Genomic DNA, 17,151 nt, shown 5'->3' with positions numbered 1-17,151 from the left:
TTTTGTATTTTGGGATTTTGAGTGTTTTTTTTACTAAAGTTTTGAGTTCTAATAGTTACGATCTGACACTAGATCTGTTTGGACTGTAATGAAGTGCACATTTTAATCATAAATAGAACAACATTTTTAGGAGACATAGTAGTTCAGGATCACTTTTGTGACAGCCAAGCTTCATTTAAAGATTCAACCAGTGCTAGGCTTTAATGCAGCAGTAGGTAATGATTCATTTCTAGATCTCCATTAATGAAGCATTAATCATTAAATATGGCTTTTAAGGGCTCAAAGATTTTGAGGGAGAAGTCCTAAGTTCTCCAGACCCTGGTAGCAGAACTTGCTCAGGAATCTGTGGATATCTTCCAGCAGACATCATCTGTGTTAGCCCTCCATTAGCAAGGCCTTGTAGGCTCTACCACAGTTGTTTGGCAGACTCCAGTGTACCTGGAAAGGTCATGTACAATGGACACAATAATATTGCAGCAGAATTATGCCTTTAGGACTGAAAGGTTAGCATAGGAAGCACTCCTGGCTTTCTGCTACACCATACCTGTGACCTGGTATGCGAGATTAAAAGGACATTGTGAAGCAAGCTATACTCGGTTGCCCTTAGTTCAAGAAACAGTAACATTTCGTAGAAAGCATTAACCTCATTTTCTTTCCACCTTCCTCCCCCCTCTTCTCCCTCCCCAAGTGCTTATGTTCTAATTCAATTATTTAGCTTTATTCCTTTTCTTATATATGGTGGTTCTTAAACAATCTTTGTGCTTCTCTGCCTGTCTCATGTTACCCATTTTTTCCACCTTGGAATGAAAGACTAGAAGAGGCTGTGTATGTCTCATTGTATTCAGGCTTCTCCAATCTCAGACATTCAGTAATAGATCTGTTGAACATCTATTATCAGCTTAAAAAACCTTTTCCAACACTATTGCCTGTGATTGTCCTGTTTAAGATATGTATTTTTATATATATAAAAGTATATTAAAATATGTGTGTGTATATGTATAATAACTACCTATAGCAATATATATACACCTATGTTAATACCCGACTGATGTACATAACATATACTAAAAAAGGACAACCATAGGTCTTGAATTTGTAATATATCATGAATTGGCAATATAAAATACAGCAGAACAGGAGAGTTCAGGAGCATCTGCAGTGCTTTAGTTTTCAACAGTAGCCAAGCATTCGTTAAATAATAATTCTACAAAACAGACCATTGAGTGTCTACTGAAAAGAGTGCCTGCATTGTAGAAGAGAATGAAAAATGAAAACAAACTGTATATGTGACAGTCCTTTCACTGTCTGATCTGAAGGGAGAATTACGTAATGGTTACTTAAACTTTTATCATGATCAGGATGAACCAGTTAGGCCCACATAACAGTTCAGTACCTCAGGGATCAGTTCTGCACCATCCTGCCCCTCAGGCAGTTGGGAATTGCCATTCCATAAAGTACAAGAACTCCCCAGAAGTCAAATTATACTTGAAAGGGAAGAGATTCCTTTCAGGATACCAAAAACATGCTACAAGTCTCGAAGCTTGGAATCCATACATTATAATGCAGGTGCAGATAAGAAATCATTCTTCTTTCATAAAGCTTTCAATGGGCCAACCCAATAGATACATGAGGAGTCCGATTGCAATCTTAACGTCCTATCCCCAGAAATTCTCTAGTTACATGGTGAGTTTCACAAGGTTGTCAAACTCCTTAAAATGCTTAATCCTGACTCCCATTTTCCTGATTAGAGGACCATTTTAGATCTACGTTCTTTGCACTGGTTACAAACTTTCTGTGCTTATACAAATGATCTGTGCGTACATGGTAACAGTAGATTTACTTGTGCCCTGCTACCTGAGACCAGAGTTGTTTCTTTTGGCAGTGTATGTGGAGGCCATGCTCTGTCTGTCTTTTCTTTCCAAACTGTTGAGTATATAACTTAAAAGGGATAATGTCCATTGCACTGTGATGTCAGTGTGCTGCTCTTGGTCCTTCTTATGGCATACTTTTTCTCTGCCTTTTATGTCTTGAAGTGTCAGAGGCTTCCTTGTGCCCCCATTTCATATTTCATCCTGCAACCACAGGTACTTGTATTGTTTTGAAGATATCTCTGAAGTAGGTAAGTGTTGTCACTGCTGCTCACTCAGGCCTCTGGCCAGCTTGACCAAGTCGGATTAATTGATTAGTTTCAGTCTTGTCCAGCAAGCAAGCAGATTCCTCACTGTTGGGGAAAGCCTCTAAATTTTTTGCATGTATAGGCTTAACACAAAGTGCTGCAAAATCATGCCTGTCATTTATATATGGCTCTGGCTTGTCATATGGAAGACTCCATAGAGGGACTCCCTTTAGAGGGAGTCTCTTTGAGGATTGAGGTCCCCTTTCTTTAATGGATTTTCTGCATACCTTGCATTCCCACTAAGTTTTTTTCTAGCAATACTTTAGAGAAGTCCTGGTTGAAGGGCTTATGAAGCATCACAAGTCTCCTAATCCCACTGCACTTTCTAGCTTGAGCACTTCTGATTCTGGAACCTTTTATGTTGGCTCATAAGATAGTTTCATGGTTTTATTTATGAATCTGTTTCATTCTAGAGGAGTCCTGAAACAGTGCTTTATGGTTCTCTGTGTTTGCTCAAGCAGTTGTTTTCTTTAATCATTTTCTTCTGATGCAGTATTTTCTGGGATTTTTTGTGTGCTAGAACAGGATAGTGTCCAAGATCCACAAGCTAAAAATGTCTCCTTCCAACGATAGCCATGTTCTGGCCAATAATAAGGATGTTTTATGCTCATGTTTGCTTTATTTTTCCTAAATTCATATCACTGGTAAATGCACTATTTGGAAGCTCTTTAGGCCAAATACAAGCAAAGAGCAGGAATTATGGTTTTGTTCTATCTGCTGGAGCTTCTTACCCATGCCAGTGAGTAGCTACTGGTGCTGCTGCTATTATGTCAGTCTTGCCTTGCGTTATATTCCTCTTTTGGTTGTGTACTGCCAGTTTGTTAGAAAGAAATAAAAAAAAAATAAAGTATTTTGTTCCAAACTTGAATATAAATGGGCAACTATTTTTTAACTTAGTTGACTTTTATCACATCATATTTGGTTCCTGTGAGGTTAACTGTTATTGAGTCATCTGTTGATCATCTTTTTGACAGGCTAAACAGATTATATAAGGTGTCATCCACAAATACTTTGTCCTGGCTAAAAAATTTGTGGAGCTTTTCTTGTACCTTCTTAGTTTGACGATATTTTGGGGCATAGACACTAGAATAGTATGAAGTATTCCACTAATATTTTTTTTAATAGTATATTCAATATCAATGTCAGCTGTTCTTTTTATGTATCTGAAGATCAGATTAATATTGTTGATGTGACATTATGGTAGAAGACTATGTTTAATTGTTCTTCTGTCATGATTTCTAAATCCTCTTGTGCTTGAGTCTACATTCAGTTGTTCGTTTACTGTGACTTCTAAATCCTTTCTCACTCAAAATGTGGGTTGTATTCTTCTAGATATAGAGCTTTACGTACTTGTATTCAAAGTATTTTGTGTGCTAGTTTATCACGCATTCATGTAGCTCTGTTCATATCAGTACTGTGTCTTCTGTACTGATTATTCAATAGGCTGTTACTACTTATGCTTACACATTTCACTTTTTTTCAGCCTTCCTTTGGGGATATCAACTTCAGCTTAACTGGATAAACGAATAATAAAAAGGATTTGGACTCTCTGTCACTTAGGAGCCTCAGCATTAGTGTGTTTCAGCCGCAGCTCTTTATATGACTTGTCTACACCGATCATTGTGTACTAATCTAGCAAAGTAGCATTGTCACTTTTGACATACAGAGGCAGACAGGACAGAAAACACTCGTATCACCCAGGTCTGTCTCTATACAGACAGAAATTTTGCTGGTTTTTCTGAGCCTGGAACCAATCACCACTTTTTTTAAAGGAAGCATTGCTAGTAATCATAAATAAGTACAGAATTTCTAGAGGTTTTTCTCATGCAAATATTTGCTTATATGCGTAGCATTGTCATGGGTGGGAAATTTACTGCTAAGTAAAGATTCTATCTGGACAGCATGTGATATTACCCTGAAGAGCAGTGACTCTTGGGAAAGATTGGTAACGGTTTCAGGTCCTCTTACTATCCTTAATTTAGCTATTTTACAGCCTAACGGGAGGCATGTTTTAATCCTCCAGTTACAGTGTAGCTACAATATATGCCTGATGTACTGCTCTGTTACATGTGGTGGTCTTGAGAGGAATTTAGGTGACTGTAGCAGAATTAGTATTTTCTTTCTCTCAATGGAGAGGATGAGTTTTCTCCTCATTCTGCCTGTCTCTGTAAGAACTGGTGATTAAATCTCTTGCTGAGCTGGATAGAAGGGGAAGGGATTATGACAAATGGGATTACTGTTAAGTAGCTTTCCTCTTTCTAAATAACTGTAATCAGTATTACAGTAAAAGTCCCAAGCAAAGATTTTAAGAACCTGCATGTTGATTACTGCAGTAGTTCAAATAATTTCCAAGAGTCTTTATTCTTTTACTTAATCTAATCTGTTTTAAAAAGGTGACATTTCTAGACTATATTAAATTTAAGTTTCCCGGACTATTAAAACTGAAAGAATACACAGTAATGCATCAGAATTACTTCATGCAATACTGTGATAGGTGTGAATTATTTCTTATGTGGTTTAAGATTTATCAAAATTGCCCTTTAAGATACTTGATTCTTAAATTAGTTCCTCTGCATCTTACCGAGTTAGACAAGACATTTATTTGTCAAGTGACTGCTTTTAATGTATCAGTTTTCGTTGTGTAATCCAGAAGTGCACCAACTGGACATTTGCATTTGAATGTTAAAGACAGCACAGACTGTCAGAAGATGTCACAGAGACTGTTCAGTTTGGAAAGGATCTCCAGAGATTACCTAGCCAAGCCTCTTGCTTGAAGCAGGATCAATGCTTAATTCAGACCAGGTTGTTCAGGGCTTTGTCCAGTCAGATCTTGAAAACCTTTGGTAAATCCATGCTGGTTGCTCCCACTGACCTTTTCCTTCCTGTGCTTAAAAATCCCTTCCAAAAGGATTTGCTCTATGATTTTCCTCAGGGATTGAAGTGAAACAGATCAGCCTGTAGTTCCCTGGGTTGTCTTGCTTGCTCTTTTTGAACATAGGTCCCTTTCTCCAAGTTGTCAGGTACCTACCCCAATCTCCACAGCCTTTCAAAGATAGAGTGGATGCACAACAGCATCGGGCTGATCTCTTCTCAGCACCCTTAAGTGCACTGCATCTGGTCCCATGAACTCATATAAGCTATTTCTCAAAAAATCCCTGACTCAATTTTTTTCTGCTACTGGTAGTTCTTCCCCTTAAGCCCTGTCTGAAGGTCTAAAGGCCTGGGAGACCTTGGTGAAGACTAAGGCAAAGACCAAAGCAGAGTGTCAGAGTCCCTGAAGCAGACTGAGGCATTGAGTGCCCACTCTTTAGCCATGTCCGTTATCAATAAATCCCCCAAAACATTTGAAAAGAGACCCACATTTGTTGTTTGTTCTTTTACTGTTTATTTAGCAATCAATGTTAAATCAATCATTAGCAGTTAGAAACTAAAACTTCAGTTTTGTTGCTTTTTAATAACATCAGTAGACTTTTTCTATTACATGGCAGATTTTGCAGATAAATTGCTGGTTTGGTAGCAAGAAGTATAGTTAAATCTGACACCTTCATAGTAAAATGCAGTATGCAAATTGCAAAATCAGTCTGAAAAATAAACTGCTAAGGTTTGATTCTAAACTGGAAAATCATTCTGAAAAATAAAAATTCAGAAAGATTACTGTATGCTGGTTCTCTGGGATGTGAGTAGAATAGGTGAAAATAACTTAAAATACAAATCATGCATGTATTGATAACTTAAAGATACACACGCGCACATACACACTATGCTTTGAGGTGATGTGAACAATAGAAAATATTATTTCATTGATAGGAATTAAATGGACTTTTTAGGTGAGTTTTCTATCAGTACTGAGATATGACCCTTTTGCTGCACTAATGTTGTTATAGTGGCAAAAGCTTAGAGGTAGAAGCACTTTTTTTTCCCCCCTCCCTCAGAAGAAAAACTTTACCACATTTTTCTTTTTCTCTTGAATTCAGGGCAAGCATACAAAGAAGAGTCATTGTTACCCACCAATGAACAGAGATCATCGCAGAATCATCCATGAGTTAGCTCAGGTTTATGGCATTGAAAGTGTGAGCTATGACAATGAGCCAAAGCGTAATGTTGTTATTACTGCAGTGAAGTATGTAACTCATTTTTTCTGTTAACTGTTGTTCAAATACTTGGGTGTTTATATCAGTTATGTGAATGAGTTTATTTACAGTGTCATTTTGCAACACGCATTAACTTCCATTAGAATTTGTTTAAAAGCAGTTTGAAATGGATAAAGAATAAAGATAGAACTTCATAAGCTTCTGTTTCCAATGGTCAGGTAAGTCTTCAGAGAGGAAACCAGATTAAAAAGTGCAATAATTAGAAAATAAGGTTTTGCAAGGCTGTTTTCTAGTCATCTCATCAATAGCTTTGTCTTTTTGCCCTCAGCTAAATTTGACATAGCAGTAATAGTAAATTTAATAAATTTTTTTAGAAAAATTGTTGCATGGAAAAGATACACCTTAACTTTCACCTTCTTTGAAGAACTCTGTTACTGGAACTTACTTGTTTTCTCTCTTTCTGAACCTGCCACAGAATATATTCCCTCTTTAGTTAGTGGACAAAGAGAAAGATGGAATTACTGCAAATTTAAGGGATCTTTAAGCAGACCTGTGGATTTTTGGAGAGGAGCCATGGAAAGGAGTTCACAATAGAGGAGGAAATGAAGGGAATACAGTTGGGACAAAAGTAAGGTTATTGCACTAACATAGACTAGACATCAGTGGGAAAACTAGGCTTCCTTGACTCTGCTGCTCACTGAGCAGCTTATTTAGTTTAATGCTGTCAAATTTAGTTTAGCACTGTCAAATTATGATCTTTGACAGCCAGTTGCTTTAGCTGTGAATCTTGCCTGTAGTTATAAGAAATGGACGCCTTCCTGCTGCTAGAGTGCCGCGAGCTGCTCCTGAGCCTGCTTATGGACTGGTAGCTTTGCTAGAGTCTTGAATTCCCAAGAGAAATGGGGCACCTCTTTACCTCTGTTTCTGCTGAGGGGAAAGTGAGAAAGGAGGTCATACTTGAAAAAGCTCAGTTTAGAAAAATCAATGGGGGAGGGGACAAGGGGAATGAGAGATTAGTGAAGAGGAAAGTGTCAGCGAAATGAAAGATAACTATGCTTTAAAAACAAAGGCTTTGCATCCTGCAACTTGAGAATGGAGAGCTTTCCTCTGTGGTGTTGAGAGGGGGCAGAGCTGCTCCTTTGCTTGTGTTGTTCAGGGAACAGCATATAATGCAAAATGAGCATGCTGCGTTGTTTCACCTCTGCCACTCTTAAAGGCGTTGACTGCTCTACTAAGAATCTGCTTCAGCTGCATAGCTGTGTTCCTCACTTCAATGGCTTCATCCAAGGCTTCTTTTTATTGCCACTTCTTCAAGTTGTAAAAATTATTGGAGCCTTAGACAAGTGATAACTCAAGCTCCAGGGTGATGTTGGATTATTTGACGACAGCCTCTTCTAGTCCAGAGGCTAGTTGTTGCCAGAAAGCCAAGTGGTTTGGTTCAATTTGTTTCATTCTGCTCTCGGCATTCCATAAAGATTTCTGTTTCTTCCTACTTATTACGTGTGCATAGCGACTGAACGTAGCATTACTGTTTTGCTAACCTGAGAGGTTTTAATACATAGAAATTATGTAAGTCACTGTATATTTAAATTATACTGTGTTTTTAGATAAGTTGTATGTTATTTTTACTAACCAAAGTAATTGCTAGGATATTTTCTCCTCTCTTAAGCTGCATGTAGTTAGATTTCAGTTAGATGTTAATATATAGTTAGATGTCGTATATGGATTTATATATATCTATAGACAAATTTATCTATATGGATTTATATATATATATCTAGACAAATAGATTTAATATGAGGTTAGATTTTAATTTATAATTACATAAGTTCTTGTATATTTAAATTATTTTTGTATGTATTTCACTTGTTTTTACTAACCAAAAAAGTCATTAGGATTTTTTTCTTAAGCTGCATTTAGATGGAAATTAACCCCGAAATGCGCAATTTGTTGTTGAATAATAACAATGAAATGGAACTATTCTTAAATATTGTAGTTACATTAGGAAAATGTAAATTCTTTAAGTCATATTTTGTATTCTGAGTTGACTTATCAAAGACATAAAAGCAATAAGAATAATAAGAGAATATATAGAATGGGTTCTTGGAAAATGACTTAAAAGGGTACTATAGAATTGTAACAAAGATGTATGAAATCATAGCCTAAGTAGAGAATGTATATTGTTTCTCCTCCTGTTTTTCTCTTAGCGTACACAGTATGAGGCAGAAATAAAATTACCACATTTGAAACAATTGCAAGAAGCTGCTTGTTCATACAATGTGTAACTAAATTGTGCAGTGGAATGTTTGGAAAGTCAGTAACTTGCTGTATGTAAGAATAAACGGCAATGTCATAGCATATATATGTAATTCAAGAATAAGGTCACTAATCTGCTATTTGTATATCTGTTAGATGGTGGTTTTAAATATAATGATGCTTGTGAGAATAAAAATATGGGCGGAGATAAGGCTGCATTAAATGATAGTCATAAATAGGGAAATATTTGTTGTCAACGTGGAATAAAATTAACTATTAAAGCATAAATACAAGATAGGTGGCAAAGGACAGGAGGTAGCATTTACTTATCTATTTTCAAATCTAGAGGTGCATCTAATTTTATTCTCCATCTGAAAAAAATAGCTAGCTAACAAATGATATCATGTACAGATTGTATTTGCAGAAAAAGAATCTGTGTCTTGGAAAAGCAATGAAGTATTCCTTAGAAATAGGAAAGCAATCCAGTTTAGTGTACACAGAATTGCTAAGATCCTGCTACAGTAGGATTCAGTTTTGGTCTTAAAATATCAATACCACAGGATTAAGGGGAGTAAGATATTGACCCCTGACAGGGTTTAAGGATGTGTTAATTTATCTAGTTTACCCCCCAAAACAGATGAAAAAGATTCTGCAGATGGAAGTTTTTTTCAATTTTGCAATTAAATCATAACAGTGGCTGAAGTTGAAATAAGAAAAAAATATTCTTGAAATATCTGTCACAAATTTCAGGAAACATTAAAACAACTCCATGGCATGTTTGGTACTTATTGGACAATTTTTGGATTAGATTCCTTTTTAGAACAGCCAGAGAGTGGCCCTTGCACTGCGGAGAGGGCAAGCACAACTGGGGTTCTTCACGGTGCTGTCCTCCGTGGTCATGCAATAGAATGTAACTGGTGTGGAGGGCAGGGAGAGCAGATTTTTTTGCTAATGCTTCATGTGATTTTCAGCTCTTGTGTACCTGGACTAGTTGACAAGGAAGAAGCATTGTTGCTGCATTGTTCTTGAGAGTGCTGCTTAGCCAGGCTTCCTTGGAGTGCTGTCCTGTTTGATTTTTTTTTTTTTTCAATCACTTTAACATAAGTTACTGTCAGATTTTGAGAATATGGTTCCAAAACGTTAGACATAATCTTGCAAAGATGGAGTAAACTGTGTTCACCGGAGGTCATGCTAACTACAGAACTAGAATAAATTACAATTATTGCTTCTGATTATACATCTGTTCTATGAAAGAACAGCTATAAAATCTATTCTGTGAAAGAACAGATATACGTTATCCTAGAACGTTAGTGTTGTGCTTCTGGTTTTTTTAACAATTGATCGTGTTGGCACTTTATAGGTTCATGTGGAGAAAGCAGTCTGGGCACCAGCACTTCAATATAGTGAGCTACTTCTGCATCTCTTACAGGCATACTAACCAAGAGACATTCAGAATAGTGGATATCTTATTCTCAGTATTTGAATTTGCACATCATTTGGTCTCCATTCATAGTTCGAAAGCTAAATATTTGTATAGATAGCTTAAATATACAAATATGAACACTGACACCAGGACCACTAGTTGTAAAAGTAACTTTCTTTGCTTCTCTTAATGAATATAACTTCCAGTTGATCATGTAAACAAAATAACCTTTTGTTTTCTTTCTCTAGAGGGAAGTCTGTTTGTCCAAGCAATACCTTAACTTCTGTGCTAGATAAAGAAATGCAGAGCAGACCTCCACCTCCTATTCCTCACTACAAACAAACAGATAAGTAAGGAACTTGTAAAATCGTGCTCTTTATTTAGTGCTGAGTTCACTGGGGAACTGTTCAGAGTTCACTGTTTCTTGGTTTTCTCAGCCCATGCACAGCTTTGGAGCTTGCAGCCTGCACTGAGATTTTTTTTCCACAGAAGTAAAATTGAAATGAAGTGCTAACGAGACGTAGGATTAACTAGGTGGTATAAGAGCAGTAATGTTGCAAATATTGTGGACTTTTTTTTTTTCCTTTTTTTATACGAAGGTTAGACAGTTGGGGGGAAGGTGAGGGTTTGGGGGCTTTTTTTTAACCTTTAACTGTTTAAAAGAAAATGAGTAATGTCTTACTGGCCTAATGATTTATTTGGACAGTTTGTAAATTTATTTTTCTTGTGTAGATATCACTACACAGTTGGCTAAAGGTGAACTACATTTTTCTCAGATACTGAAAGCTACTGAAGATGGGATGTATAAAGCTTCTTGGCAGAATAGTCTGATAGAACAGTCTTTACTTTTTATGACCTGTCAGCTTCAGGTACCTGTAGTCATCTCGTAGTAATGAAATTTTTAAAAAGGTGGCTTAACCTTTGTGCGTTTTTACCTTTCAAAACTTATTTTTTTCCCCCTACATCCCCTAGTTATTTCCAAATTAGCATTTGAAATAATGTCTCAGGAAGGAGGAGGGCACAACTCTCATTTGGAGGAAGGGACAGCTTAATTTTGCTGCAACTATTGCAGTAGGTATTGGGTGTTTTAGGTGCTGCTGGAATACAAAATAGGCAGTTCTGGAAAAATTTTAAGTTTTAGAACTAAGGATTTAGAGCAAAACACCATGTCTAAAATGATTGCTTACTGTGTAACTCGACCTGATTTGCTTTTTTCCAAAAAGGTTGCTATTCTTTATTTTCACTTCTGTGGGATTCCTATATGTTCAGTGCCCCTATTGAAAGGGGATCGTGTGACAACGTTGTAAACCATTTTAGCCAATTTAAAATTAATTATTGGAAGTGAAGTTTCTTTAGCAGTGTTTTCTTCTAGAAAATATTTTGGAAGACCTAATACTATCTTGTCACAAAAATCTTTACAATATTTGGATTTAGTATTACCATATATCTTTTTCAGTAACTTTTTGCTTTTAAATGTGAGCAGATTTAACCAGTGACTCACTTCAGTATTTCTTTTGCTCTTCCTTTTAAAAAGGATGGCATTTGAACATCTAGTCTTCAGTGTGTTACCGCTTGCACAATAAATATTATAGTAAATGGTATTTGCTATAAGGCCTAAAAATAAATTTATCAATTCAGCCACACACATTATGCATATTAATTTAATATAGTATGTTTACTTCCTAAAATCACAGTTAACAAAGGTGGTTACTTTTTTGCGCACTAAGATACTTTTAATAAAACATAGTTTAGTAATGCATGCCATTTACCAATAGAGTGTGCACATGCACACCGAGATGTTATGGGAGTTGTGTCAATTTATTTTGTATCTTATTTTTCATGCAGGTGAGTAACATCTAATATTCTTTTAATTTCAGGAGTATTGGAAACAACGGTTTACCAAAATCATTAAAAGAAGAGCCAGTAATTGACTACTTTGATGTCCAGGACTGAAGTGATTCATGGAGAATTAAGATACAGAAGTTTAGAGGAGGTGAAGATGTTAAATTATTGTGCAAGGCACTTTTTGATTCTGTCAGATGATTAGTTGTCATTATAAGATTTAACATGCATCTAAAGTTAGATTGATTATATGTTAAAATTATATAATTTTACAATTTACATAACTGCATAACACCTAACAGTATGGAAGCTTTTTAAACCTGGGATTGGTGCAATTTTTTACCTAATGTGCTAGAATGATGTAAATCTACACTGATGCCTTTTAAGTGAGAGAACTGGTAATCAGAAAGATTCTTTGGGGTGGTAAGAACAGCGATAAATCTCAAAGATTTACTTTGACAGATCTCACACAATTTAAAATGGACCACTAAACAAGAAATATCTGTGTTTAAAATACTAATGTAAAAATTCTAAACATGATTTCCTATTTTACTCACTTTCATGTTAATATGGTAATTTGGGGGATTTTAGTTGCTCTTAGGTGGAAGGAAATGCAAAATTTTTTCAATGTCTAAATATTAATATTTACTCTAAAATAACTGGGAAATGCCAGGTAAGAGTTCGAACTTCCTTTGGTATCTGAAGGACCAGTATTTGGGGAAGGTGGGGACTTATTTTGCTTTATCTCAAATTTGACATTTAAAAAAAAAAAACAAAAAAACAAGAAAATGATTAATATGCAGATACTTTGTTACTCAAGACCTTGAACAAGATCAGACTTTATGTATTATTTTGGCGTTACATTCAGTTTAATTTATATTTAGAAACGTTAGCTTTCTGATTTGTTTTGCATGATTTTGTTGGGGGTTTATAGTTTTTTCTGTATTGTGTGAGCTTAGGGTAATGCACTGTGAAGTTTGGTTTAAGTATGATTTGAGTTTGGAACAACATCTGTAAGATTTCTAAGAATGTCTGTCTTAAGTCTTTGGCTACAGAAGATCTTTGTTGCACGGGAAATGCCATAAGCAATGGGCTAATGGTTTAAACAGCGTGATTGTTACCAAAACATTCTTATAGATGGTGAATTGTTTCAAGTTGTTTTGCTAAGGTAGGCGAGAAGCTCTTTGGGAAAGGAGATTAATAAATTGGCACAGCTCTGACTGAGTGGTGTCTCTTTGGCTGAGGTGATGGTTCTTTGAATTAATGTGTTTCTCAACTCTGACACTGTTTTGCTGCTGCTTGTTTCTTAGGGCTGCAACTACCATTAACGGTGATTCCCCTGTACAGCACCAGAGGTGGCTGCTGCTGAAAGGGGCTTAGCACAATGAAGAAACAGATCTGGCAGAAGATTAATCTTCTGTTGTTGATTTAGTTTTCAGCCACCTCACTCAGCTGCAGTGCAAGGGCTGTTGCCAAGATCATAGAAGTCAGTGGTCCATGCTTAGACTCACTTAAAATTATCATGAAGCCCTGAATGTGATCTTTGATTACATTTCATCCTAAACAGATTGTGAAACATGTAAAAGTGAGCAGCAAACTCGCAGACCACATCCCACCCCCCCAACAAAGTTTTCAAAATGAAAATGAATGCTGTTATTTCCTATTTTTGCATGTGCTTATTAGTTCAGATAAAAAAAAATATATATATATGCAGTCTTACACATCTCTAGATGTTTGAAATGCACATCCTTCACTTAGAATAGTTACCAAAGGGATTCCCAACACCAAAGATTGTTCAGGCTTTTAACTTGCATGTAGTGGTTTAAATTTGTTTTACTTTTTTGTTTTACATTTTGTGAACAGAAATGAAAGATAAATAAACATAGCTTATAAGGCCTTGAATTTCTTAAGCAAATTAATGTTTGATCCTACAAGGTACTGCTTTGCCAAGTACAGCTGAAGAAGCAAGTTTCTCAGCATCTTGCCAGGAATGTATTTCTTCCGTCCTTTTGTGAGGAGTGTATCTATCCCAAAGCCTGCAGACAAGTGCAAGCTTACTGTGGCCAAAAGACAGTTATGGTTTAGAAACTCAAGAGCTGTGTTAATTTAGCACTGTTCTCAAGCTAATAGCACCTCTTTGGGAGAATGTACATAGTTATACTTCTAATGTGGGTTCTGGACAGGAGCTCACACATGTCTGGCCAGCTCAGAGTTGTAGGTAAAGTAAGCTCTAGTATGCTTGCATCTAACCCCATTGGTATACCGTAGGTAGTCCTAATGTTAAAGAGAATCCAAATGACTTAGCCGATACTAATTAGACTGGAGCTAAAGCCTATTAACTCTTTGTACAGTTTCACATGAAAACACCTAAAACATCACATTTGTACCTCTTGTTCTGAAATGTAAATCCTACAAAGTTTTAATAACATTATATTCAGTTCTCCTGCTTGGAATTTTTATTAACAAATTATGACTTTAACGTGAAAATGTGAGCCTGACAAGGTGCACTTCAGCAGATATTCAAGTATTCTGCTACTGTTTTCTAATTATAAAACGTGGGTAATCTTCAGCTTATCAAGATGAGACTAATAATTATACTGAATCTGTTTATACTAAGAAGTCATAATGCTTGTCATTAAATCGCTAAACTACACATGTTAAAACTTGTTCACAGATGTGCACGTTGTGCATCTTTAAATCATGGCTGTTGGATCCTATCTGTAGTTTTGAAGCAAGTTGCATGAACAGGAATGTTTACTTTGAAATGTATTTTAACAACTTGGTTAAAAGCATGATGCCATACATCTGCCCAGGGAAGTAATACCCCCAAAGAAAAGAAAAGGGGGGGAAAAAAAAAAGAAAAAAAAAAAAAAAGAAAAAAGGTACTGATATCTCTCTTCTCAAAATATATTTACATGGTCTTAAAAAGAAACCCAGCTAAGTTTGACAGTGGTGCTCTCATCTTTGTTCTGGTTTGCTTTTGCTGCAGCTTATCTGTGACTTTCATGTGAAATAGTACTAAAGGCTGTAGTTTTGAAATCCGCGATAACTAGTTCATTGTCATACTGCGTGTGTCTGAAGTATTTCTCAGATTGCTATTTTGCAAGTCTCTGAACTGGCCCTTACACCTTTTATCTAATAGAAAAATTAGTAGATAAATCTTTGCATCTGTGAAATCGATGGCAAAAATTCTATTGACATCGCTGGAACTAATCAGTGGACTTAACCTTCAGTATGCTAGTTATTTTCCACAGCCCTCAGAACAGTATTGTTTACTGTAAATTACTCAGTATAAGTACTCTGCAATAAGTATCTTGAAGTAAATTGTGTGACATCAATTGGAGTTCATGCAACTTTATGAAGTGCTTTTAAACTTGTGTATAAAATAGACAGATATTTTGACATTTGGCCTGTGCTATTACATAGCTAGATTGTTTACTGCATTTAAAGTGCTCTGAATATTCAGTGCTTCAGGTACAGAGTTTAACCCAAAATTGTGTAAGATGTGAAAGTTGATTTGAATATCACTGTTTCTGTGGCAGTTTTGTACAATATTTGCCACATAATGAAATAAGCAAAATAAAATTATTCTGAAACACTTATTTGTTGAAAGCTTTATATTTAACTTAATTTTTTCAAGTTTATTGGTGTAAAATGACTTTCTATATAAATCTGTAATAAATATAAGTTGAAAGTTCTGTGCTTTGGAATCATGTGCAAGCTTTGTCAAGGTATTCAAAAGCTGGAAGACTGGTGTGGTATCACAGAGAAACAAAGATTTAAATAGAAGTTTGGGGGGGGGGTCCTCTTCCTCAAATTTTGAAATATCGGGTGTGATTTCCTGGATTTTAAGTGATATTAAATGAGTGTTGTAAGGGGAATGGAGCAAGTGAAGAGGGACTCCTCAGGCAACAGAATAAGGATTATCTGCTACCTTCTTGGGAGTCAAAAATACAGATGATTATCTAAATAGCAATTTACAGGTGGGTGAGTTTGGGGGTTTTTTTGTTTGTTTGGGCTTTTTTTATCTAAACTGCCTTTTGCTATGTATGCCTAAATGCTACCTGGCGAGAAAATGTATGACTTTAAGTGATTGCCTCTTCACTGTTGTTTGCCCACCATTCAGCTGTAATGATGACTTTAAGGAGGAGTGGTATTTGACAGGGGAAAGATCAAAAAAAAAATCGCTTAAAATCGCTTAAAATCCCCTGAGAGCATTAGATGTAACAAATACAGCATAAGGAATGTTAGGTAGGTAGGAGGTGGAAGGAAAACTCTCCCAAATCAGTTCAGTAGATAGCAGGGAGACTCAAAGAAACAATCTGCAAATCAAGTTTGAAATGGATTGAAGTGTTCATCCTGAAACCTTTGTAATACCAAGTAATGCATCGCCTGTGGCAAAAGCCACAGAAGTGAAGAGCAACAACAAAAAAGACAGTGACCTGACCTTATATTTCAGATGGAGTGCAAGGTGGCTTAGAGAATTCAAGAAATGATTCGAAACTGAAGAGCTCTTGAAAAAACAGCTGACAAGTTCTTGGCTTACTGCCTCAACTGCCAATAAGACTTGCTTTTCAGGATGTTGTGGAAGATGAAGATGCAATGTAGCAGGTATAAGCACTGCAGAACAGATCTCAATTGGAAATCTCTGCCTGAAAAGATACTTGCACTTTAGTTTAGGATTGTCATTGACTAGAATACTGGTGTGTTGTCCTACCAGTGCATGCAAATGCCAGCAGAAAAGACAAATCAGTATCACTGTGTATTCACTGTCCATCTTTCTCAACAGTCATGCAAGTCATGACATGGTCACAACAGTCTCGTAGAATGCTGTGCAACCTGATGTCATTTTACTATCAAAAATTTTCATACAGATAGTAAATAAAATAATTTTTAATATTAAAGACAGTATAATTAAGATGTTTCCACCTGAGTTTTCTTGCAAGTCATACAAGTTACACTTGATACTTCCTCAATGTTGCTGGGATTGCACAGTTTTATTTACTTTTTATAACTGTCATTATTGCAGAGAAAAATTTGAAAATTTAAGCTCAAAGGCACAGGGCAAAGACACACTTTTTTCCTTGGTCACATGATTTTCCAGGCACCTGATTAAAATATTCAGAATTGGTAATAATACATCAACAGGAGTGTCCTATATATTAAAAAAGTCTCATGTGTTGCTTGGGGTTTTGTTTCCTTGTGTGGGACTCTTTTTTTTTTTTAAACAGGCAGATTCTCCCCCTTCTGTGGTATGCAGGCAATATATATTCCAGTGTTTTCCACAGGATTCCAGTGTTTTCCACAGGAGCACAAGTTTTCTTCTGTTACATAAGTCACTTTTGGTGCACAATTGAATTTTG

At 36.1% G+C, this 17,151-nt stretch overlaps 1 protein-coding gene across 4 annotated transcripts in view; it reads left to right on the top strand.

Annotated features, from left to right (window-relative positions):
- Positions 1–16,712, top strand: part of NFX1 (nuclear transcription factor, X-box binding 1) — a 60,669-nt gene extending 43,957 nt beyond the window's left edge. For 2 of the 4 annotated variants that reach the window (XM_026107108.2, XM_064506816.1), the window contains 3 exons: positions 6,151–6,296; positions 10,195–10,296; positions 11,824–15,390. In XM_026107108.2, coding sequence (XP_025962893.1) covers positions 6,151–6,296; positions 10,195–10,296; positions 11,824–11,899 — 324 coding nt within the window. In that variant the 3' untranslated portion in view covers positions 11,900–15,390. Of the gene's footprint in view, positions 1–6,150; positions 6,297–10,194; positions 10,297–11,823; positions 15,391–16,247 lie in introns of those variants that run through there. The other 2 variants (XM_064506818.1, XM_064506817.1) reach the window with 2 other exon arrangements.
- The last annotated feature ends 439 nt before the right edge of the window (positions 16,713–17,151 follow it).

Source organism: Dromaius novaehollandiae, chromosome 2, assembly GCF_036370855.1.
Source record: "Dromaius novaehollandiae isolate bDroNov1 chromosome 2, bDroNov1.hap1, whole genome shotgun sequence".
In the NCBI taxonomy this organism is placed as follows: domain Eukaryota; kingdom Metazoa; phylum Chordata; class Aves; order Casuariiformes; family Dromaiidae; genus Dromaius; species Dromaius novaehollandiae.
This window is presented reverse-complemented; position numbering and strand designations above follow the sequence as displayed.